Raw genomic sequence first — 27,400 nt, 5'->3', positions numbered from 1 at the left:
TTATTAAAATAAGTAGTACAAATTCTGCAACATTACAATAGATAAAAAAACACACGGTAAAATACATTTTTTTTCAACTTTGCATCGAAGCTAAAATAAAATATTAGATTTATACCCATTAATTTTACCATGTAAATTTAAAATAACATTAATTTATAAAAATGTTTATAGGTAATTGTAATAATTGTAAAAGACCAAATATAGCAATTGAAAAATTAGAAAATTGTGATCATGAAGTTTGTGCATATTGTATTTATAACATTAACAATTGGGGCCATCATTGTATTCGTTGTTGGGCTGAAAAAATTAATAGTAAGTATACATATTAAAGAAAATTTTCAAATTACGTCATGTTAGTTGAATGTTTTATACATATACATAAAAATTAAATAATAATAGAAGCTTTGTTTATTAACCCAGAGAGTTCTTTACTAATCTTTTGGTGCTTTGGTTATCCGAATACATAATAGGTATAGTTCCCTATGTTTCTAGGAGGTCACTTATTAGTAACGACAACCATTTAAGTTGGACTCTGTTTCTATGGATGTTACACAATACGGTATTATATGGTAATAGGCCGCGCCATGCCGGGTCCGCGGGATTGTCGACTGTGTTGATATAAAACCATTTACACTCCGGTATTAATTGCTGTATTTTAGCAATTCTGTTCGTTACAAATACTTTAAAAGATTTTTGGCTAACGGTGAACCATGATAATACGACGGTGGAGTCGGTCCACTCATAGATCTTTGAAATATTAATGTCTAAACAGTGTTTTACGCGGTTTAACGTTGTAGTGAGTACTAAAGCAGCACATAATTTAAGGCGTGGCACTATAATTTGACATTTATGGTTTTTTATTGGCGCTACCTTGGTCTTACATGTGACAAAATTTATCGTAGAATGACTGGAGATGTCTATTACCCGTAAATAAACAATGGCCGCGTAACCACGTAATGAGGCGTCGGAGAATCTTACTAATTCTATTTTTGAATATACACGTATGTCAATATGTCGAGGTAACATTATTTTATCGATGGATGGCAATTCTGTTACAAATTAATTCCATAACTTGTCTAAATTCTCTGGTAGTCCCATTTAAGACCTGATTGCCATAATCTTTGCATAAATGATTTTGCCTATAAGTGTAGGTCCGAGAATACCTATAGGATCGAAAAGTCTGGTAATTGTAGAAAGTACCTTGTGTTTCATATAAGGATGATCGGGTTAAATAATACATACATAACACTTTCACAGACATATTATTTTTCGCAGACATTATTCTTTGGGTCTAAAGATAATAGTGCTGAACCTTCAGCACAATTTACTTCCCGAAGTACTTAAGGCGAATTACTTTTCCACTTTTTTAGAGAGCAGCTGCACGTCTTTAATAGTCCAATCAAATCGCTCTGAATTCTAAATAATTCATCAACAGTGTCAGCGCCTGTGCAATGCCGGCTATATTTTCTTTAGTATCGGCAATTTGCGATTTTGTAACCCTTTTGTTTGTTTAATAAATACGATTGACCATACGTATTTTTGGGCATGCCTTAGCGGAAGGAAAGGAAAATATAAAATTGTGGAAATTGAGCCTTACAATATACTATAGATAGAAAGAAAAACAACATATATATATAATCACAATCTGATATTTCCGTTATGATAGAAAAATAATAATAAACAACAGGAACCAATCATAAAATGACAGGGACCGGTCTAAACAGCAGCGCCGCCGTACCGTTACGAAGGTGGTGGTTTTTTAGTGGGAAAAAACACATTGAAGATAGCGGCGTATATTAAAAAGAAACGCGGAATCTCCGGAATACTAGACGGCTACAGAACAAAAAAAGATAAAAACAAATTGCGTTGTGTCAGCGGCATACCCGTTGTGACAAACACGAACGTGTATGATGTGATCGACTGACCTGCTCTCCCTCACTTACCGTGTTTTCATATTAAATTAAATGTATCGCATCACCTCACATTAATGTGTATCTAACAGCGCCAATCACAATATCGTCGACGTACGTTAGTCAATACACTATTTGCGGCAGAAAAACAAGACCCATTTTGAGCGTCTAGCTCATGTAAGTATTTTATGGCGAGATAAGGAGCTGACTTAATACCATACATAACTGTGCATAACTCCTATTCAATAATCTCGGACTCAACCGAGTCCCACCACAAAATATGCTGATACCAGCGGGCTGTGTCTCTCACTAACAACTGGCCATACATTTTTGTAATATCAGCGGTCAGCATATAATGTCATAAATCCATTTTATAATTTGATATTTATTATGTAACTTTATTAGAAAGCGTATTACACTAATATTTAGAATTACTGTAATTGGTATATTAATTATATCCTTAATTGTTAATGACATTATTCCCAACAAAAAGAGACCTGACTACTGACTTTGTGGTTAGTGTTCTATTGGCGAATCATAGTTATTATTTTGACTCTTCCCGAAGACACTTGTAAACATGGTCAAATTGGAATTAGTAGACCTAGTTTACCACTATAACGCTTAAACCTACTCTTTTGAATAATATCGAATATATTGTTTTGATATTTAGGACCACCTAATAATACGTCATTCAAGTAATATCCGGTTGATGTGGCGGCACTCGCATCAAACATCACACGTAATTTGTCGTTATTTTCGCACCGCGTTTCACTACGTTATGATGCAGTATGTAATAATAACCAACTTCGGTGGCTGATCTCATATGACCAAGATCGTCATACGCAGCCATAAATGCGTGGTACTCGGCATATAGCATTGGATCTTTGATTGAGGGCATTTCTAAGTTATAAAAGCGTTTTAGCGCTAACGCGCGTGAATTACCAAGACCATGATACGGCGGCACCGTATCAGGGGGCTGATTAACACTATTCGAACTACATTCGGGATCGCAAAATGAAAGTGCTACACAAAATCGACCAACTTTTTTTTGCGTGGATGTTTTTGAAAACCATTCTTCACATCGTTTTTATTCAGTTATCCACTCAATTAATGTTGCAACTTTCCTATAGCCCAAAAGAAACGCATTAGATTATCCAATTTTACTAATGTCATTAATAATAAATGTACAGGTAACGTGATTTTTTCGTGCAATGCACCAAACCGAAATGTGTAATTATCGCTAAAAGCAAACCGTTGTGGTGAATAATATTACCTCAAGGTTGTATTACATGCGGGAATAAGTACGAACTCGAGATTCGCTAATAATAAATGTTTATAGGTCTCGTAAACGGCGTACGGTAGTGATTAAGTAGACATTATCATTGTCATTGGCTACTGTAGTATTATGTCATCGTTACAACAAAAAACCGGGTCTGATTGTTGTCACGGTACGAAATAACAACTGGTTTTTCCACTTAATTCGTTTACTGGCTTTTTTCCAAATCTGCGTAAATTCTTGCATCTAGGTAGACCAAGCAGAAATGCATAGCACGTTATTATTGCGGACACCGGTGAAACACTATCTAATAAAACACGATTTGTTTAACAATCACCTCGACTACTACACGCACGATTAATTGCAGTACCTAAAATAACGGTAGTATTTGAGTGCGACAAACCGCAAAATTCTTGAACCTTAACTATGAGGTACTGGGAGTTTCACTATTTAAGCTATTTGAGCTAACTGGCACTGAGTTTTGAGTATTAAGGTGTTACAATGAAGTAAAGTATGATGACGTTTCTAGCATTTTGAGCATGGCAGCTTAGATTTGCGCGATGCATATCACTCAAGCACGATAAACATAGCTTCTCTTTGATAGCGGCTTCACGTCGTTTTTCAATAGTATATGATCGAAAAACATTACAACGATACACTGGACAGTAGTTTGAACAAAATGAGCATTTTTTAAAGTTTTTCGATGATCCTGTAGTTCCGGTTAATACAGTTCTGTGTATACGATTTGTTAATAAAGTTATTTTTGTTTGCGCGTTCTTTCTTATCGTTATTATAGTTCTTGATAATTTTAAAATTCGACAACGCTGCCAAACAAAGGAAAACAGATCTTCTATATTTGGAATAGTAGACTGCGACATTGTAGCTTCTAACAAACAGCGCGTATCTACATCTAATGCATTAGAACCCATATAAAAAAGGAAAAACCCAGATAAATTTTCCACACCGAGAATTTTTTATCATTGTTTCATCATTTTTAACATTGTCATTGAAAACATTAATAAAAATATTTAAATCTGATAGTGACTTTGTAATAGTCATTGATTTTCGTAACACTTTATGAGAGGGCTCCATACGTCATCATAGTTGGCAGCAGAGAGTCGGCAAGATTTTATCGTGTTTAACGCCGGACTAGATAAACATGATAATAATAGATAAAATCGGTCGATTTTATTAATATTTCTGGCGGAAACAAAATAATTAAATCTTACATAAAAAGAACTCCATTTTTTGTGTCCATTTACCATCAAATTTAGGCAAATCGAAATTCGGTAAATAATAAACGCCTTGTTCCTCCTCTCCACGGTTTCAGTTTATGCACTTTTTCTCGGCATACGATATCCCGGTTCGAAGGGCCAAATGTTTGAACGCAATGTACGGTGATAATTGTGTGGGTTAGTTAACGTTTGTTCTTTTATCTTTAATCATGCAGGATAATCATTTAGGGGAATGGGCTGTATATGAAATTGAGGATGGTACTTACACTGGAAGAAATTAAAAGAATTGTGAAACAAGGTTTATATATTAAATTAACAATAAATATAAAATATCATAGAATAGGTGAAATAATTAAACAAATACAATCTACAAATAATGTATAATATCTGCCTATCGACTTTATGGCAGGTAGTTTACACAATGACAGAATGAATTATAGTTTCAAGATTGATCTTGAATGACACTGATTTGACTAATGTAGTGCGGTGAATCGTACAGACAATTTAACACGATATGCACAAGGGCATAGACTGTTATTGCAATTCAATAAGCCACAATGAATCACAGGGGTGATTAATCAATTAAACAACTTAAAGCTAGGTACACCATAGAACCATAGCGTCATAGCGATAACGTCTCTCGCACAATTGGTGGTAGTGCAAGCGGCGTTGTCAGTCACAACATAATACGTAAGAAGAAAAACGCCCTCTCGTAACTACATATCCAACAGTATTTGTCTTTTAGCCAAGGTCTGACTATGAGTTATATATCCTGGCTCAGTCGTTGATAGTCCTACTGATTTTTGCCTTTGCGAGCCCCCAGCAATTGTTTGATTACCCATCATGAATATAGCACCTGATGTTGATTTTCTCCAACGTAATCAGCATCCTGTAAGTTCAAGTTTAGCACTGAAATAATTAAATGGACCATAATAAATAAATAATAATACTGTAGCTCATAAATACTTAAATATACGTTTAACCGCATTCCAATGTATATTCTGTACGTCTGGTTTATGTTCGATCTCAATACCAAGGAATTGGTCTATCTAACTTTCTTTCTTCTTGAAATTATCATTTAAGTATGTCATCAATTTGTTCACAAAGTCGTTACTTATTGCTGCCATTAGTCCTTCAACTACAATAATAGCCACAATTAGTAAAACGTTATTTATATTATTTACAAATACACATGAATCCGGCTATTGTTTACAATTGTTAATAAAAATCGTACCGAATTATACTTAACTACTGGGCTAAGTAACTCTTGAAAATTAATCCCCTAAACTTGTGCACAACCTTTTACAACTAGTCTAGCTTTATACCTGTCGATTTAACCATTTGCCTGGTACTTAATACGGTAAATCTATCAATAATTACTATTTTGTTCACTGGTCAATAGGGTGGCCCTCAAAAATCGAATGTGTTTTTTTTTTTACGCTACCCCTTAATTTTTTTTTTTAATGGTCAAAAAAATGAGCTATGCAAAATTTGGGACCGATCCATTAAGGTTAACCCGTGCCCCCGTTAAGTTGAGTCGAAGAGTCAAATTTAATAGAAATAACTGATCTATGTCTCATAACTTTTTTTTCTCTTAACTTAGAATAATAAAAGTAAAACTCAAGTAAAGGAAATTTTACAAGAAATTCAAAAATAATAACTTCAATGTTGTTTTCTCAATAAATAGCCCACAAAAACACTACATACAGTAAAAAACATGTAAAAGTCTTAAAATACATTATAACTGATTTTGTTGATTTTTAATCATTTATTTTCATTTTATTTTTTGGAAAATGCATATTCGTTTAAAAGAATATTCTAGAAGTTTAATTTTTATGCCAAGTACGATAATTATATTAGATTTATTATAAATAAAAAATAAAATAATAGAAATTTTATCAAGGGTTTATGATAATGTTTTATTAATACGAACAAAATAACTATTCTATAAATAATTATTGTTCAAGACAAGAAAAAAAATTATCATATTGATAAATATATCATAGATTCAATAGTAATGATATATTTATCAAATTGAACAATGAATTTATTATATAGATCGAGGTTTTTCTCTGGGTGCAGAAATGTGACGTCACTATCATAATATGAAATAACAGTGGACTGCTCTGTTTGTGTCCACAATAATGATCGTTCATTTAAGATTATTAATATTTTTATTTATAACTTATATTCATAAGAATAACATGATTGTTTTTCTTTAAGAAATTCATAAACTATACTTGTCAGCTCTTTTTAATCTTATCTTAATAATAAAACACAATGTGTAAAATCCTAAACGTCTTATAAAATATCAAAGTGAATTGTATATTATTTGAATGTATTAATTTATATATTTGATGATATTTTATATATTAATTTCTATATTTTATGATTACTTGTCAATAAAATAATTAGCTATATATATAAAAACAAACTAAAGGGATTTTCTCCTACCGATTATCACCTTCATACGTGTAAAAAAAAAATCAATTTTGCTATATAAGTGGAGAAACAGCATATATACGTTTAATAATTCGTTTTCATGTGTTCTACTAGTTTCTTTATGTTCATCAGTCTTATTTTTTAATACAGAAGATCGAAAATCATTAATAATGTAAGTAATATATAGTTACTTTTTTCAAAGTAAAATAACTTTGACAATAATATTTTTTTAATTTTCAGTAAAATTATTTCAGTATATTCCTTGAGTTACATTTCAAATTGGGGAGAAATAATTCAAAAATCGAGTTAAAGTATGCTATATTTTACATATTTATATTATTTTTTTTCTGAAGCAATGTTTGTAAAAATAATTTTTAATCTTTAGGAATATATTTTCACTGTGTTCATTTGCAAATATTGAAAATAAATTTTTCATCGAGGTTTAAATTGCTCTTTTTTTTAAAGAATAAAAATCACAGTAAGTTATTAAAATTTTTGTTACTAAACTCTACTATTCAGTTCGAAGTGTACATATTTCTTTTTATTAATTTTAGTCGTAAAAATTTTATACAATGCATCTTCCATTAAGCCTAAATGATGTCGAAGACATCGTAAAGTACTTGAAAGCGCAAAATGTTTGCCAATTTAATATATGAGCAGACATTTTGTACGAATCCAGAAATTTTACGGTGTCTGAGAAAGGCATTAAATATGAAGATGCATTAAAAACTCCCGTGACGCTTGATATGATTAGAAGTGACTGTCAAATTTATAAATCTGAAATCCGTTCAGGCGTATACAATTTATTGTTTGGGGAAAAAAATTATTTGAAGTTCAATTTTTTTTCTATATTATCACATAATGTAAATAATGAAATTATGTACTCCATATGCACAACTGATGATTGCATACGTGATATGGCGTATGATCAAGATAGCTTTACAATAAAATATATTAAAGATCAAATATGTATTAATCAGAATAGCATGTACTATTTAATTTTCCATCGCAATACAAATGTCATTATTGTGATGATCAATTATTTAAATGGTTCATTTAAAAAAGATTATGTATATAGGGTCAAGTGGGGTAAATGGAAATTGGGGCAAAAGGAAAAAAATATTATTTAAAATAAATTATTAGTGATTATAGAATTCGGTATCATTATAACCACAGTACATATAAGGTATAATAGTGTGCAATGATAAAAATATGGAAAATTTGAGGATATGTATAAATTGTTATCACTCGAAAAAGTGTTTATGATTATTTTAGATTATATTTTCTGCTCAACGGCTTTTGAGAAGGGCATCTTCATCAAAAATATAAGTAGAACAGTACAGTTTGAACTAAATTGTCATTTCATATTTACTTATTTACTATACGGCCCTAAAACTAGTTTAATATCACTTTTTCTATGGAATTATATATTTTTTGTAAAATACAAAATAAAAATCAATTGGGGTAAATGGAAATTTGGTTTTGGGGTAAATGGAAATATTAATAACAAATATAATTTGAAATATTACGATCTTTATCATTTTTTTTTCAACTTCAGAGTGCGTAATTATATCAAAAAAAACATATTAACAGTTGTAGAAAATAAAATTTCATTAGAACCTTAAACGTCAAACACTTTTATAGACTAAATTTTTCCAACATCAAGTAATAATATCTCAGTAAGCCCAAAATATATAATATCTATTTTTTCAATTCAATTAATACAATATAAAACTAACAATACAATTTGTGTTACAAAAGACCGAGTTCCTCGTTTTAGAGTAACAAAGTATGGTGAAGTTTTAACAAATAAAAATGTGTTAAAATAATTGGAGGAAGCACCTCAAAGAAAAAGCTAATCAAATATCCTAGTAAACTTGGGAGACCTAAGAAAGCTACTAAAGATGTACACAATATTGTGTTGGAACAATCATATAACAATCATATTGATAATATTGATGATGTAGTTTATCATTCATCAGAAGATGATTGTAATGACAATTCATTAGATTTAAGTATTGAAGAAGTTTTATACAATACACCAATTTGGTCTCAAATAAAACCTGAAGTATTTCTTTTAAGAGATTTTATTGGAGGGATCCGTAAGAAACAACATTTTAAGTATGTATGTTTAATTAAACGTGTAGATGAAGATGATGGGGATATTTTAGTCCGAGGATTAAAAAAAAATAATGAAATTGGAACTGATTTTTATATTGTTGAAAATGACTTGTCAGATATTACAATAGAGATGATTCTTGTAATATTACCAATACCAACTGAACATAAGAAGAACAGAAATACGACATACACATTTCCTGGATACATAAATGTCGATGAAAAATAATCAGGCACTACNACGCTTGATATGATTAGAAGTGACTGTCAAATTTATAAATCTGAAATCCGTTCAGGCGTATACAATTTATTGTTTGGGGAAAAAAATTATTTGAAGTTCAATTTTTTTTCTATATTATCACATAATGTAAATAATGAAATTATGTACTCCATATGCACAACTGACGATTGCATACGTGATATGGCGTATGATCAAGATAGCTTTACAATAAAATATATTAAAGATCAAATATGTATTAATCAGAATAGCATGTACTATTTAATTTTCAATTTTCCATCGCAATTCAAATGTCATTATTGTGATGATCAATTATTTAAATGGTTCATTTAAAAAAGATTATGTATATAGTATTTCCTTTTTTTAATTTTTGAAAATGTTGAAATAATTATTGATTAATAAATGTAATTTTTTTTTTATAACTTTGTAATAAAATATTGATGAATACCTAAATGTTTTTTTTCTTTACTTTATTTAACTTTAATTTTTTTCTGATTACTCTAATAATAATTAATCATATGGTATTAAATGATGAAAAGAAAAAGTTAATATTATGTTTTAGTAGATGACTTATAAAGGTATAACTTTCAGAATAGTATTTATACTATTATTTGTGTAGTTTTTAGAAAATGATAATATAAAATAACTGTTTTCATACATATAATACAAATAATATTATATTTATGTATATATGTATATTAAGGTAGCTATGGACAGCTTGAAAAATAAATTGAACCAACAAGCTGAAGTTAAAGGTTATTTAAAACTCAGCGATCTCAAAGAAAAAGAAAAATATGAAGTAATAGCTATGAAAAATGTTAATACAAGAAATGGTACGGTGGTGGTTGCCCAACTCATAGACAACAACCATGTGTTTATACCAAGAATAAAATTAACAGATGAAGAAATTAACGAATACAATAATAATAATAAAAAAATATTCTTAAAATATAATGGCAAAATCGGAAATGCTTACATATTTGATTTTCAATAAAATAAATATTACTCTATATTTTACTCATGTTTTTATTTAAATTTTTATTATTAGTATATTATATAAAGAATTTTTACACAGTCTTAAATAAATAATAATAATATTGACTGTTGATTAATTTAATTATTTAAATAAAAAATAATCATTCTATAAACAATTTTATTGTGTGTTTATATATATAATTATTACACATCTGTAGTTAAAGACTAACTATTCAAAATGTATTGATTCTAAGAGAATCAATCTAAAAAGAGAAATTACATTTAACGTAATTAAAATTTCAATTTTCAAACTATACTATAGTATAGTATATTTCAAACTATACAAACAAACTTTATTAATTTTTTAAATAATTTATCACTGTGTTATATTGAAAGATATAGCATTTTTTTCATATCAAATAATACCTAACACAATATTGAAATGTTACTATTCAATTAAAAAAAAAAAAAATTTTAAATGAATATTACACATTGAACTGAATAGTTGTATAGTAATGTATGGTTTGTGAAATATATATATATATTTTGTTAAATAAGAACTTATTTACTAATCTTAGTTGTCAATATGTCGAGTTCATATGAATATGTTTGCGGTTGCGGTCGATCGTTTATCGATAATGACGGATTAAGATTGCATTATAAATTGAACCTGGATCATCGACAAACGGTTATTGCTACTGTTGGTTGTCTACAAAAACGACTCTTGTCGACACGTACAATGAATGGTAAGGTGACCAAACGTAATTGTATGCATACAGTAGGTTCGGGTTTTATGCCGATAGAAACAGCTCTCGGAGGACGTGTAAAACATTTTTTTTTTAAAAACAAAACGGAAATTGACGAAATTGAAAATTTTATTCATTACATCGGTGCTGATTTGTTTAATGTATTGAAAGATTCGAGCGAAGTTGGTTTAATAAAATTTAACGTTGTTTTGCACACAACTTATTTACATCAAGTTATGGGTGAACTGAGGGACGTCTCATTTAAAACACGCAACAAAACCATCGATTCAGGCACTGATTACACCGGTGTTTTGAATAAAATCAATAAAAAACTTGCCCAGAAACAAGAAACAATAGAAACCAGACGGACTACTTTTGAGGGTGACAAAATTTTCACCGTTGCGTGGTAGTTCGTTCATTGATCTTCCATCGTGTATTAAACACAAACACGCTATTATAAATGTTCAAAATAAAACCGACAATCAATGTTTTAAATGGGCGATTCTATCGAGATATAATACAAAAAAAAAAAACAAAGATCAGTGGAATGCGGGTTATCTCGATTTAGAAAAAAATTCAAATATTAATTTCATCGGTATTGATTATCCTACTCCAATTAAACAAATAAATAAGTTTGAACGTAACAACCCGTTTTTGTCCATAAACGTGTTTGCATTGGACGATAAAAATAATGTTTATCCATTGCGTATTACCAAATTACGTTCGAACACCGAACACATCGATGTACTTTACATCACAGAGGGTGGCAATAGCCATTATTTCTACATACAAAATTTCTCTAGATTAGTCTCCAAACAACGAAGTGCCGGTCATTATCATGAAATCTATTGTAAGCGCTGCCTCAGCGTGTTTACGGACCGAACGCTATCGTCCCGTCCGAGTGGACAAGCGGGTCTGGATGAACATTTGAAAATGTGTGGTAAGTTTAAGGAAGCGCGAGCTGTCCTACCCCCAGTCGATTCGGACCAGTCAATATTGCGCTTCAAAAATACGAGACGGGAGGAACCGGTACCGTTAATAGTTTACGCCGACTTGGAAAGCTTACTTCACCGTGCAGACAAACGAATATCGAAAAACTGTGTTGTTATCCAAAACCACGAGACAATGAGCAGTTGCTTTTTCGTTGTACACGATTCCGATATATTACCGGATAATATGTGTGCTGATTTGCCGAACTATCCGGTCTTGTATCGTGGACCGGATGCAGCAAAAAAATTCGTCATGTCATTGGTAACTATAGCTAAACGAGTATCTGATATTATGAAAATTAACATTGAAATGGTGCGGTTGACGGTGGAGGAACAAAACCGTTTCGATAATGCTAAAAATTGTGAATCGTGTTCGATAATGTTTTCGGATAAGGTCTATAAAGTCAAAGACCACAACCATTGGACGGCAAAATTCCGTGCCGCTTTATGCAACAACTGCAATTTACAACGACGTACTCCGGCTTTCATGCCGGTTATCTTACACGGTCTTTCCAACTACGACGCACACATGATTATACAAGAAATGACATACGACAAAGAAGATATAAGTGTAATAGCTCAGTCCGAAGAAAAATATATTTCATTCAGTAAAACTATTAGTGAATACTTTCAAATAAGATTTATAGATTCGTACCGGTTCCTACAAGCTAGTCTGTCTAAAATAACATCAACATTGTCGCGTCCGGATTTCGTGCACACGTTGAACGTGTTTCAATCGTTGGACTTGGTGACAAGGAAATCGGTTTTTCCATATGAGTACGTGGACTGTTGGGAACGACTTAATGAAAAACAGCTTCCACCACGCAGTGAGTTTTACAGTTCGATAACACGGTCTACGGTGTCCGAGGATGATTATGAGCATGCAAAAAATATGTGGCGACATTTTGGATGCAAGACCCTTGGCGAATACAGTGACAAGTATTTACTTGTCGACGTTATGGTATACAGAAAAAAATTATATATATATATATATATATAATTATTATTATTATTATTACAGGTTCTAGCTGATGTATTTGAAAATTTCCGTAAGGAAAGCTTGAAAAATTATAAACTAGACCCTGCACACTACTTTTCATCTCCGGCCCTTTCGTTTGACGCCATGTTAAAGTACACAAACGCACACATTCAGTTGTTATCGGATCCAGATATGCTGTTAATGTTTGAACTGGGTATACGTGGGGGTCTAACACAAGTAAGCATAATTATTGAATAAAAAAATTAATAAAATTTATCAAACTAAAAGCAATTATTAAATATAGGTTAATCAGCAATATGCACGTGCGAACCACCCGAGCTTAGTCGATTACAAACCCAATGAAGCACACAAGTATCTTCAATATTTAGACNAACCACCCGGGCTTAGTCGATTACAAACCCAATGAAGCACACAAGTATCTTCAATATTTAGACGCTACTAATTTATATGGCACGGGTAAGAATTGTACTTATATATTTTTATACACGTATACAATAATATTTGTTTATTTTTACAGCAATGATGGAACCCATTCCGTTTGGCTATTTTGAGTGGTCGACTGTTACATTGGAAGAGATACTCAACACACCCGACGACGGTGAATACGGTTATCTTGCAGAGGTCGATGTAGATTATCCCCGAGAACTACACGACTTACACAACGATTTACCGTTTTTTCCTGTTAACGAAAAACCGCCATTAACGTCTTCTAAATGTAGTAAACTGATGACTACATTAGATCCCAAACGTGGTTACATTGTACATTACCGAGCTCTAAAACAAGCTGTAAAACATGGTGTGGTAGTTACCAAATTGCATAAATGTATCAGATTTATGCAATCTCGTTGGTTGGCTCCTTACATTCAGCTTAATACGGATTTGCGCAAAAAAGCGATCACCACGTTTGGACAAAACTTACCCAAAACGATGATCAACTCAAACTACGGTAAGAATATATATATATATATACAAATATTTTTTTAAATTATTTTTGATTTTATAGGAAAAACTTTGGAGAATGTTAGAAAACACCAAAATATCAAACTCGTATGTAACCCGGAGAAATTGTCAAAGTTGACTGCAAAACCGTCGTATAGCCACAGCACCATATTCAATGAAGATTTAGTTGCTGTTCACATGTACAAGGAAAGGATTAATTTTTATAAACCAATTTTTATCGGGCAGGCAATATTGGATATCAGTAAAACTATAATGTACAAATTCCATTATGAAGTTATGTTACCGTTATATGGACCGGAAAGGCTCATGTTATGTTACATGGACACCGATTCTTTTATCTACCTAATTTTGACTAATAGTTTTCACGATGATTTGAAAAATTACCTGCTCGAATATTTCAATACATCCAATTATCCCACCGACCACCCATGTTACACCGATAAACGTAAAAAAACAACCGGGTACGTTTACTGACGAATGCAAGGGCATGCACATGCAAGAAATCATCGCATTATTGCCCAAAGTCTATGCATATTTGACAACTCTGCAAAACTACAGTGATCAAGTGTTTACGAGAGACGTCGATGAAGTGAAACGATTGAAAGGTGTGGGTCAAGGTGTAGTCAAACACGAAATCAAGATGGTTGATTATTTAAATTGTTTGCGGGACAGGCTCAAACAAATACGAAAGAAAATGTCGTTAATACGTTCTAAACATCACCGCGTTTCAACGGTAGAAATTGATAAGCTCGCATTGTCCAACAACTATGACAAGCGTGCGATGGTCGGTGACGAATGTGAATACAAAGATGTGTACACAAAAGCGTGGGGACATTATTCCCTACAAAACTCGAATGTCAACGAATAATATTTATTTATATATCAATGTATGATAACGCATAATAGAGTAGTCATATAAATAATATGCATTTAAATTTTATTGAATTAAACGTATGCAAATGTTTAATAAAATAAATTATAAAAATGTTCTATTATTATATATATATATATGTGTATAAGCTCACAAACTGACAGAATAAACAAACAGCATATAATTAGTTAAATTTATTTTATTGAACAAAGTAATACATCAAGTATATGTAAAAAATAATTATAATAATAATAAATGTATTATGAACTATCAGTTAACCACTGTTTCAAACACATTACTTTGTATAAACTACACATTTTGTGGTTGTTCATATGTCTGATACAACGTGGTTGGAATTCTTCACATAATTTTCGTAAAANAATTCTTCACATAATTTTCGTAGTGGTGGGCACTCTTCTTCGATTTCGTAAACATTTTGCCCGGGTAAATAATTTTGCAATATTTGTTTTTTCTGCACGCCTTTCACGTAGATACTTTCACACCGTAGCAGTGCCATTATTCTTGGCAACTCGGAATATTCGACGTCACCGATATTTGCGTCCAAACCTTGATGATGTTTTTTTACCCAGTAGTTGATCATCATTTCGTCTTCGGCGGCGAACAATTTTAACATTTTGAATGTCCAGTGAGCGAGAGACATTGAGTTCAAATCTATAGCGGACATTTCGTTGATCACAAACGAACGATTGGTCGCCACCACCCCTTGTATATCGACAATCATTGTCGTGAGAAATCTGTTATCGGTATCCATGAGTTGTGTTCCGGTCCAAAACCCAACCATTTAACGTAACACTTATTTCCGCGTGTACGCAACACTCGTTCTACAAGATACGTCTCCGGATACTGTGTGCGAGTCAACTCTTCGGTGTAAAACGTACCCTGAATGGGATTTCCCTGGTAATCTTCCAAATAATATGTTGGCGGCAATGTACGTTTGACCTTGATTACAGTGAACAGTTCACTGCTCCAGTTGGGCAAATAGCCCTTGTCAAACACGGATTTCGTTTTGCTAATTCTCACTTTGTCGCCTACTCGGAATTTAATTGGTAAATTATCGGGTATTTTTCGTAATTTAATACGTACTGCACTGGGATTCCGAATAGCTTGTGCCGGTGTCATACCAATATTTCTGTGTACGTGTTTGTTGTTATAATCGTTGACCAGATTTGGTAACATACCCAACCATTTGTATGATCCTCGAGCTGTAAAATCACGCCACATTAACGTCTTCAGCGTGCGATTGAAACGTTCCACGAGACATGCTTGTGACGTTGTAAACGTTGAATAATGATGAATCCCATACCGTACCATTAACGCCTGGAATTGTTTGTTGTAGAACTTGGTACCACGATCGGTTTGCAAAAGTTTTGGTTGGTATCCAAGTTTCAGGATGTCTGCCATTGCGGTTGTTACATCTCGTGCTGTTTTACTTTTCAGTGGTACGGCCCACGCGTATTTTGTAAAACCGTCCACACATGTTAAAATGTACCGGTAACCACGATCTGCGTACGTAGTCATCTCCACTAAGTCGGCATGCCATAAATCATTGATTCCCTTAATATTAATACGCCGTCGTATATACGTTTTCCGAGCCGGACGGTGTAGTTCGTGTGCAATTTTCGTTTTCATAATGTAGACGGTATGTCCGCAATGTATCCAGCTTCGTGTAGTTCTTCTAGTATGGAAATAATCTCGGGCGACACTCCACTGTTGCCGGCAGACTGAGCCGATACAAGCAACTTCAAACGTTGCACAAGTTCATTGGGGTCGTCCCAATATAAGTACTCTTTCTTGTCGTTTCCACTGTCGTTGACTTTCAATTGTAAACCCGACCCCTTGATATTATCGAACATTGGTTCGATAATTTCCACATACTTAGCGCCGCCTTTTTTCAACGTCAAATTTCTATTTAAATGAGCTCCGGTTTCCTCCAATATTGTCTTGTACGTTTCCAAATCACTATCGTTGTATGTGATAGGATTTTTCGAAAATAATAAATTAACGAGGCCCATCGACAATGGATATTTTATTCCGTAAACACGAACACTATCTCCATTTACGGTTATATCATTCGTATCGCCCATACTTAACGTACCATCCGGTTGGATTTTCGGGCCATACACTTTATCTCTATTTGGATTTTTAGTCCATTGTTCTATTAGATGCGTAAAAGATAACTCTGAAAAACTGTTACCTTCAGAGTCAAATTGTTGTTGTTGTTTCTGTGTATTAGCATTAATGGCGGTTGCATTAGAAATTTTATTCAATGGTTCGATTATAGGTGCTAGTTTTTGTTGAACGCTAGTCATCGTCTCCGATTCATTACGACGCAACTCTGTGTATTTTCTTCTAATATTCTCTCGGGCTTGATCCAATAACTTCATCGTGGATTCTTTTTTCTTTTTCTCATTATTATTGTTATCATTATTATTATTATTATTTTCAGCATTCATATTGTTACATACGTATCAAACTTATACCTGTATCGACCACTGTCACGTGCGAAATCCGTACATATTACTGCGAAGCCATATTTATCATTTTCCCAACAATGTCTGCAAAATTCTTTGAATTCATTAAATTTCATATCACAACACACGTATTCATCGTACGCGTGTCGCAAATTGACTTCGTCTTGTCGAAACAACACCACCACATTTGCATTATCTCGCAACATTTGTTTTTGTATGCGAGACAGGGTCTGTGAGAGGAAAAAGACATCAACCCTTTTATGTCGACCGCGTGCGAAATAATCGCACATTACATTCTGTTTTTCCATGACCACATCGTCAAAAATAAACACCGAATTGGGTAGAACTAAATCCACGTGTGGTACATCATCGCCATTTTCAAATGTGAACAACTGAATTCCTTCGATTCCTTTCAATACTTGAATTAAAAATTGATATTTGTATTGACCCAAAGACTTGGAATATATATATACGTTTTCAAATCTCAAACCATTCGAATCGCACAAAAGTGTAAAAATTAAATTGGTTTTTCCACAATTTGACGGTCCGCATATGATAGCTCGTATAGTGTTTGGCAATAACTTTCCATGTTTATATTGTTGATGTAGTTGTTGCAAATCTGCTTGATCGTCAAAATTGACAACGGCTAGCGTTTCGTTCTGTTTTTCAAAACGCATCGAAAATAATTTATTTATTTTTCTAGTATAATTATTATTAATTATATTAATATTTAAACAGTAACATATCTTCTTGTGCTATTGAAAATGTTATGGTTTATTAACTTTTGTAATCTTTTGTTTTCCTTTTATACTTTTTTCACTATCACCAGAGAGCTCTTTTGTTTGTTTATTTTATACTTTTTTGTTTTTACTATAAATATAATAGAAATTTGTATTTTCACATTAAAAGTGAAAATGAAAGAGCAACGGTCGCAACGACGTCGTGGTGTACGACGGAAACGAGGTTCCGGTATTGTAAACTCAGTAATTAACAGTCTTCCGTTCGAAGCTGACGTGCCAGGATATCAGTTCGCGGGCCCTGGAACTAAATTACAAAAACGTTTGATTTGTGGTGACCGTGGTATCAATCCATTGGATGCAGCATGTCGTGAACACGATATAGCATATGCAAAGAGTAATTCTCTTAAGGACCGTCATCAGGCCGATAAAATTTTAGAACACCAAGCGTGGGAACGAGTGCGTTCCAAGGACGCGAATTTATCAGAACGTGCAGTGACTTGGGGTGTGACAAATGCGATGAAGTTGTAACGCGAACTTGGTATGGGATTCAAAATAAAAAAAAAATAAAAAAGTTGTGCCAAATTTACAAATTACAGCACAAAAAGCACTGCTTGCAGCCAAACGCAAGATCAAGACGAGTCGCATGCACGTACCTCGCATAATAAATATCCCGAAAAGCGGAGGAGTGTTACCATTAATTCCTATTTTTGCCGGGCTGTCGGCACTAGGAGCATTGGCCGGTGGTGCTGCAAATGTTGTAAAGGTTGCCAGTGAGTTCAACCGTAGGGGTATTAAAGTAGGAAATGGAATGTATATTCGACCATACGGTACCGGATACAAGATAGATAAAAGAAAGCAAACAAGCAAAAAAATAGAATAAAAAAAACGAACAAAAAGTGTAAATACAAAACAAAAAACTAATATTTCAGCTACCCAATCGTGTGTTATTTGACGATGAAATAAAAAATTTCGCATGTCACGTGCTCGATTCTCATGTATTTCGCGGTGTATTTTGTCGTGATACGCTGCCTCGTACACCACCTCGTATAAACGAGATGGGCGTAATCAATTTGGATTTATCGAGCAATCGTGGCACTAATTGGGTGGCTTACAGTAAACGTGGTAATCACGTAAAGTACTTTGATAGTTTTGGCAATTTACCTCCTCTATTGGAAGTAATACGGTATTTTAAAAGATGTACTATCACGTATAACTACAGAAGCTATCAGACATTTGACCAGATCAATTGCGGACACTTGTGTTTAAAATTTCTCATGAAAAATGTCGTCAAGCGTAAAAGCATCGTCGCTGACAGTTAGCGGTAAAGGATCAATAATCGAATGTAATTTTAATCCACACATCGATGTTTCCGATAATTGTGAAATCGGACTGTTAAGCTTACACACTTGGAACACGATGCCAAACATTGATGAAAGTAATAATGTAATTGTTTTTTCTAAGCCCGGTCATGAACCCATACTTACGGTAACACTGCCCGTCGGAACGTACGAAGTGGAAGATTTAAATAATTATATTGCCGAACGGTACAAAAAAATTTCATTTCAATACACAATTATTGAAAAAAATGAAGATATAAGAGTGACTTCGTCGTTTAAACTCGTAGTGAACCACGTGACAATGCATTGTGAAATATCGTGTGGACATCCAATTGATTTCACTCGACCAAGATCTTTTTGTCGTTTATTGGGTTTCAATCCTCGACATTTGGACACTAATAGTATAAACATATCGGATTATCCAGTATCCATAACAAGTATTACATCTATTCGCGTAGACTGTAATGTTATTGTAGGTTCATTCCACAATGGATCACAATCACATACGTTACATGAATTTTCTCCCAACGTGGCACCAGGCTACCGCATTATAGAGATACCCAGACAAATTGTTTACTACCCGTTAAATACAAACGTGTTGGATACAATACGGATCGCTTTACGAAATCAAGAAGGATGTCCAATAAATCTCAAAAACGAAGAATTATCAGTACGGTTGCACATTAAACATAAATAACAACAGAGAAGAGAAAATTTTCCATTCAATTTCCATCCACATTCGTTCACGAATGGTTTTTCGTTACATGTGTACAAGTGAATTTCACTATTAACCATTTGTTTGTCAATAACACACAATTACATTTCATATGACGGTACCGCTGAAAACAGAGTAAAACATGCCTCTGATTTTTACTAACCGTACGCACACTTCAAACGTATCTACTGCGGTAACAGTGAAAAATAAGAAAAAATCACCACACTTAGTGATTGACGACGGTGTACACAAACATCAGCATCGTGGCGGTGCTTTCATCAAACGGTCTTGGACTGTGCAACGAGTAAACCGTGTGCCGTCGTATTCGAAAAAACTGTCAAGAAAAAATATTGCATATCTAAAATTGTTGGGTTGTCGTGTTATCGTCTAAACGAAAAAACAATGTCGGACTATCTACAAGTTTTAGAAAAATACCAGCAGGATGATAACGTGAAGCGAGAATACTACTTGGAACATCAAAGCTACAACAATTCGTATGGAAACAACGATGAGATACGCATTGAATTGCGTAATAAGGAAAAATTCACTATACCATGCGAAAGTTACTTGCAGATCGAGGGAAAAGTTGAAAAACCGGTTGCAGCCGTCGGTACAGTAGTAATGAATCAAAATTCTATGATGAATCTTTTTGATGAAATTAGATTTGAAATAAACAATCAGACAATTGATAAAACAAAAAATGTTGGTGTAACTACGACTATGAAAGGATACTGTTCGTTCACGCCTAACGATATCGTACGGTTACAACCAGCTGGATGGAAAAACGAAAATAAATTATACAAAGACGAAGACTTCATGGATGACAACGAATTCGTAGCACAATGTCCGCTGTACATGTGTATGGGATTTTTCGAACGATACCGGCGTGCATTAGTGAACTGCAATCAAACACTTATTTTGATACGATCGGGCACCGACAGTTCCGCTATAATGCTCGTACCACCAACAGAAGCGCAAAAAGAACAAGTTATGTCCAAAAGTAATATTGCGTTAATTAAACAGACGAAAGTGAATATTACAAAAATTAAATGGGTCGTGAAGTATTTCGAACCGAATGTAAAAACGGAATTGGGTCTAATGCGTATATTGGATAATAAAAAATGGTTACCGTTAGAGTTTCAACACTGGGACACTGCAGTATACCCACTGGTTCCGCAAACAACCGCTCATACGTGGCCGGTGCGTGCGTACTCAGGTGTTGAAAAACCTAGGTATCTACTCATAGCCATGGTGACGGAATCCGATGGGGTACACGGAAATTTCAACCATTGTTCTCTGCGCAACATTAAAGCGTATTTGAACGCGGACGAGTACCCGTACGAAAACCAAAATGCAGATTTTGACAAAGGCAAGTATGCGATATTTTATAACTCGTACGCACAATTTCAATCAATGTACTACGGTCGGCTGAACCCTTACCCTTATTTGGATCGGGTCAACTACAAAAAAATCGGACCCATATTCGTCATAGATTGTTCGAAACAAAACGAAACCGTCAAATCGTCCACAGTGGATCTACGTTTGGATTTCGAATGTGTAAATCAATTTCCCGCTAAAACTACACTGTACTGTGTTATCATACACGACTGTCAAATGGAATACAACGCATTTACCGGAGAAGTGCGCAAATTGTAAATTATATATAAATATAATATCAAATAGGTTTATTTTATATTATATTCATTTTAAACAATATATTGTTTAATAATTATTTTGTATAAGATAAATTTATTATAATTATACTTTAATTACTATTATTAATAAAAATAATAAAAGATGTCGACAATTTGATTATGATTTTTATTTATTTATATGTAGATAACAAATGCAAACACATCCACCACTACAAAAACAACCCATAAGCAGCGTCCGTATAGTATAGTAAAATAATGTATACATGTAAAACCGTGTGTAAGGATGTTTAAACGGTGGAGATAAAAGTAATAATAATAATACGCGAATTTTGGAACGGACCCGTGGTGGTCATGAAAATAGTAAAAAATATAGAGGGGCCATCGAAATTGATCTCATACGAAAGACAGATGGGAGATTGGATGAGGGTGACGAACAAAATTTTCAGACCTCTAGGACCAGCCGTTTCTTAGTTACAGGCGATTTATGTGAATTTTCCGAAAATTCACATTTATCGTAAACGCTACAACAACATTAAAGGATAAGAGGGTCCCTGAATTCGCCGTGACATCATATTAACGTCAGAACTACGCCTGAGTCAAGGTTCACGCACCGTACACAACGTTATTTTGACGAAGTACGGGAGCATACACCGCTGTAATATATACACAGCAGGGGACACATACGTCACACTTAGGACACCACACAGTAGGGATTCCGGTAACTACACCACTTGTGTTTGTGACGTAGACACTGTCATATGGTCGGCTAGGGCTAGGTTCTAGNTAGACACTGTCATATGGTCGGCTAGGGCTAGGTTCTAGCGTACATAGTATGCGATGTCAACACTTTCACTGGGGCCCCGACGGCATGACAATCGTCACCCGAAGGGGACTCCCATAGGAAACGTCATTTTGACATCATCACTAATGGCACCCTCACGCTAACTTGGCTTACACCGTCGTATACGACGTCATTTTGACGTCATCGCCACTGGTTTTCCTTGGGTTGTCACACAATCAGTGTGACGTCACTTGCGCGGAGTGCATCTCAGCTGTGTACCCATTGTTCTCCGAGAACAATAGCCCATTGTTACGAAAACAATAGGTGACGTCATTGTCGGCACCTTTGAGAGCCAAAACGCATCATACCATTACTACTGGAATGATTCCCGTATCGTCATTTTTCATCACTACCTCATCACTACGTTGCGCGCCTGCTGCTATCCTTGGATGTGGTAACCGTTTCTCAGACTCCCTCTCCGAAATCGAACCCTGATTCCCCTTTACCCGTTACAACCATGATATTGATAGTAACTACTATCATAACATGTAACTAAAAAGTGAAAAATAAATATAGTTTAAAAAAATCATAGTCATTTTTTTTATTTAAAGCTGAACTTTTGATTATAACTTTTTATTTATTTAACTTACAATTATGAAACATTAACCAACAAATAGATAATTTACTATTTTTTTTTTCAATTTTAGTTATTTGTTAGCTTAAAAATTAACAGAGCTTACTTAAAAAATGCTGGATATTTTACTATGAAAATTTTAATAAAATAACTGTGTATTATTTATTAAATATAACACGTTCAATATTTTAATTTAATTTTTTGTTTCTTTTAAAGACTTAAGTCAAGTGCTGATAACTTCATAGGAAATTATTATTTCACTTATCGTAAACTGTATATAAAAATAGATGTAAGGGTTACTGAATAATTAAACATTTTTTTTCAAGTCTTCTGAAAAAACACTAATTTTCTAAAAATTTTGGAAATTATATTACAAAAATCTTTAAACCTGATTGTTAGGAAATTAAAAAACTTCATACAACCCATTGCAATACCTATTTCAATCTAAGCTCCTCAATTACAAACATATTTAGTTTAAATTCAACTTTACTTAGGTTTTGTTTGAATTAGAATATTTCTAATATAATTTAATAAGTTAATCCGTATCTTGATTTATTAAGTTTGAAAACATACTTTTGTTATTTATTATAAAGGAATTCTTTTATAATTTTTGGCACTCATGTTAAATAACTCATAAAAAAAATATTGTGGTAACGTTCTTATTTTTTTCATCAAAAATTGCTCTTAAAAAACTTTAATTGAGTAAAGGTTATGTAAAAACATTTATTACTATGTTCTTACCACTTATATTACACACGTTTTATTTCTATTTATTTCATTTGTAATACATATTAATTAGCCTAGAAGGAGATGCTAATGTGACAATTCTACGTCGAACTAACAAATGGCAGTCGTGTTTGAGTGGCCGTTATAGACATAGTTTTCAATACTATTACTTTCGTCCTATTTATATTATTTATAACTTAACTTGTTTTATTCAACGACCCGTCTATCGCCAATTGTAATCATAGCCAACCAACTCCATCTCACTTGAATATACCTACTATCCAACTGTACTAGGATTTAGGTCAGACGTATTATAACATCACATATAACTTATATTTACTGAATATCCAAAATATTACTTTACTTTGTTGTTGACATAAAACAATAGTCTAATTTTATTTAATAATCTATCCCCTGTAACTAAAGTACACGATTGCCTGTGTCTCCTTCAGGTAATTAAAACTCATTTAAGGAGATAGGAACGATATTTGGGCAGACGTTGGATAGCTTCCGATTCTTGGTTTTGATCAAGATCCTCAACTATTAAACAAGCCCCTAACATATAGTGGAGGCGCCGGTCTTTGTATTTTAATCGAGTTCCGAAATATACTTTCTATTTTTTAAGGAACTCAAGTGTACACGAGTTACAGTTAGATTATTTAAGTAAAATTTTTTATTATTAATATCATAATTTGTTCTGGAATGTCAATTGCTGTTTGGGCGTAATAATAATTTCTATCATTTTGGTTTTGTTAATAAGTGTATAATTTATAAAAATTTGCAACATTTTATCGAACCGTTATCATATTAGGGAGATGTGGAAACAGATATAGATACTATATGATATATAAAACTTTCTATGTTACCCTTATATCTACAGGATTATGCACTTAAAATATTTGAATTTATAGTATATTGATCGACAAATTTAACTTGAGAAGATGTTAAACTGTCATTAATTAATTTTAACTCTTACAATAATCTAAATTAAAAAAAAAAATTTAATAATGAATTAACTACTATTCATGACATATTTATTGTCAATCCTGTGTACCTAATTTTCCTTTACTATAGATCGTTATCATTCAATCATCATCATAATTTTTTACGGATTCATAAATAAGAATAATTTTTTTTATTGCCGTATTATCAAAATGTACTAAAATGATTTATATTAAAGTAGCTAGATAAGTGAAAAAATTACTTGTTATAATACAAATAACATGTATTTTATAGATAAATAATGATGTCATTACAATAATTGTAGAAACATATCTTTTTTACATTACTTAATGAAAAAAAATTTATGTTTAACTAAATGAATATTTAAACATTTTTTCACTTTGTTCAACAATTTGTTGAATTATAAATTTTTTTTATACATTTTATCTCAATTTATATTTAATAAATAATATAGTTTGTTATAAATTTTTCTGTAATTTAAAATAGAAATTGTTCCTTTTTGTAGATTAAATTATTTTAAATAATGATGATTTAAAAATCTTAAATTTTCTAATTTATTTATTTGGAAAAAATAGTTTAGGTAAAGTTGTTAATGAATTTTTTATAGTTATTTCCATAAAAATAATGCAATATCCTACTGCAGTTAGAAATCAGTCATAAAAGACACACGTTATTATAAGAACTAATAATAACTATTATTAGAGTAACAGTGTTATTTTACTCTCTTCAGATAATTAGAAAACAAATTATAATAAAAATAATGGGTTGAAGGTGGATGTATTTACCCACTTCCACCCAACAAATAATCTAAACATACACCTCTGCCTCTGGCTTAGCATAACAAATATTAAAAATAATTATTTTTATTTGATGTGTCTTTTAAATTCCCGTATTATTATACAATACGTAGATAATAATATTAAATTAAGATTAAGACCAAAAATTGGTTTTTAAATAGAATGACAATATAATTTAGCTTATGCGTGAAAAAAATCTAAATATGTTACTGTATTTAACTATGTAATACAACATAAACATTTTTACAGTTAATAACATTTATGTAAAAATGGCAATTTAAATGGAGGCCCCGCTAGCCTCGGCCCTAAGACATCCCTAGTAATGCCGAAATATAAAAAAACATACTATCAGAAAAAATTATTGTAAAAATTAATTCTTACGAACAAAAAAATTACTGAAAAGAACATAACAGACTATTTTTATCTTATAAAAAAAATACGGAGGATGTCATTTGATTAATCACATATAAACAGAACTCGTACACACCTGTTTAATGTTTAATAAGTAAAATTAAATCATTCATTCATTTGTTGTTTTAGCTTCGATGCGAAGCTGAGAAGGTATTGGTTTTACTAAGATGTGTTTTTTTTTGTCTGTTTGTATACGCTCAATCTCAGCTCTCGCTGGACCGATTTTGATGAAAAATATGTCCAAAGATCACAAATTGTATCTAGTCGAAGACATTACCCTTAAAATTAAAAAAAAAATCCCTCGTTCCCCGTAAATGGGGGAAACCTCCGAAAAAATTACAAATTTAAAAATGGCTAATTTTAGAAATTTTTTCAATTTTTTTTACTAAAAACTGCCGTATCTTTTTTAAAAATAAACATATCAATATAATTCTTTTTTTTATAAATGCATGATGTTATTACCTATCATTTGATATATTTTTTTTATAAATCTGACTTTTTACCTGCCCACAGGAGGTGATTTAAAATGACAACTTTTTTACAAAAAATTAATTTTTTCAACTTAACTTTTGAAAGTGTTCCAGAAGGTCTCACACTTTTATATATATCTTAAATTAAAGCTAATGTAATATACTTTATAATGGTAAAAAAAAATTTCGGACTTTATTTTATCTTCATGGTGAAAACAGACATTAAACTTAATAAAAGAAATACGATTTTTGTAAAAAAATTCTTTTTTATAATTTTACTTTATATTGTTATAACTTTTTGAAAGATGTATGGATCAATATAATGCTTTTTTTGTAGATGCATGATGTCTTTACCTATCATTTGGTATATTTTTTTTATAAATCTGACTTTTTACCTGCCTACAGGGGGGGATTCAAAATGACAACTTTTTCACAAAAAATTGACTTTTTCAACTTAAATTTTGAAAGTTTTCCGGAAAGTCTGACACTTTTATATACATCTTAAATTAAAGCTAATGTAATATACTTAATCATGGAAAAAAAAAATTTCGGACTTTATTTTATCTTCACGGTGAAAATGGCTACCAAATGCTATTATTGTGTGAAAATTCTCAATTTTATTTTTTACATTTTTAACTTTATAATGCTATAACTTATTGAAAAGTGTATTGATCAATATAATTTTTTTATGGGAAATACTATTTTTTAATAATCCCTATTTCATTCGACATACTTTATCTTAATCAGGATATTAATAAGGAACTAGCAGTTTATGAAGCTTTTGGAATAATACACCAATTTTTTAAAATTAAACACTATCTAAAGATTTGCATCGAAGCGTTTTTTTTTTATAGTGATTTTAATCACTGTCAGATATCATTATACTTGATCCCACTATGCCACGTCACCACTGTGCCGC

General features: G+C 32.2%; 3 protein-coding genes and 1 long non-coding RNA gene across 5 annotated transcripts in view; 3 read left to right on the top strand and 1 right to left on the bottom strand.

The window, feature by feature from the left end:
* Positions 1-27,400, bottom strand: part of LOC126896731 (uncharacterized) — a 395,864-nt gene that overhangs the window by 330,769 nt on the left and 37,695 nt on the right. The gene's annotated exons all lie outside the window — the stretch shown is intronic.
* On the top strand, positions 178-10,206 carry LOC126896745 (uncharacterized). Its single transcript, XR_007701923.1, has 5 exons — positions 178-312; positions 6,978-7,035; positions 7,104-7,174; positions 7,249-7,341; positions 9,923-10,206. It is a non-coding gene; the product is annotated as an uncharacterized LOC126896745 (long non-coding RNA).
* On the top strand, positions 10,444-14,794 carry LOC126893985 (uncharacterized). Its single transcript, XM_050664593.1, has 5 exons — positions 10,444-12,890; positions 12,951-13,145; positions 13,298-13,385; positions 13,447-13,875; positions 13,933-14,794. Exons 1-5 carry the CDS (start codon positions 11,874-11,876, stop codon positions 14,361-14,363), a joined length of 2,160 nt encoding a protein of 719 aa, XP_050520550.1. The 5' UTR covers positions 10,444-11,873; the 3' UTR covers positions 14,364-14,794.
* Positions 20,447-21,700, top strand: LOC126893973 (uncharacterized). Its single transcript, XM_050664567.1, has one exon. The coding sequence runs from the start codon at positions 20,447-20,449 to the stop codon at positions 21,698-21,700; it is 1,254 nt and encodes a 417-aa protein (XP_050520524.1).

Source organism: Daktulosphaira vitifoliae, unplaced genomic scaffold (assembly GCF_025091365.1).
Source record: "Daktulosphaira vitifoliae isolate Bord-2020 unplaced genomic scaffold, ASM2509136v1 Scaffold_1, whole genome shotgun sequence".
NCBI classification, from domain to species: Eukaryota; Metazoa; Arthropoda; class Insecta; order Hemiptera; family Phylloxeridae; genus Daktulosphaira; species Daktulosphaira vitifoliae.
The sequence above is the reverse complement of the archived record's forward strand: the minus strand, read 5'-3'. Positions and strand labels throughout refer to the sequence as shown.

Bases quoted from the DNA above. Each gene is read 5' to 3' on its own strand.
- LOC126893973 (XM_050664567.1), top strand. From the start codon at position 20,447: ATGTCGGACTATCTACAAGTTTTAGAAAAATACCAGCAGGATGATAAC.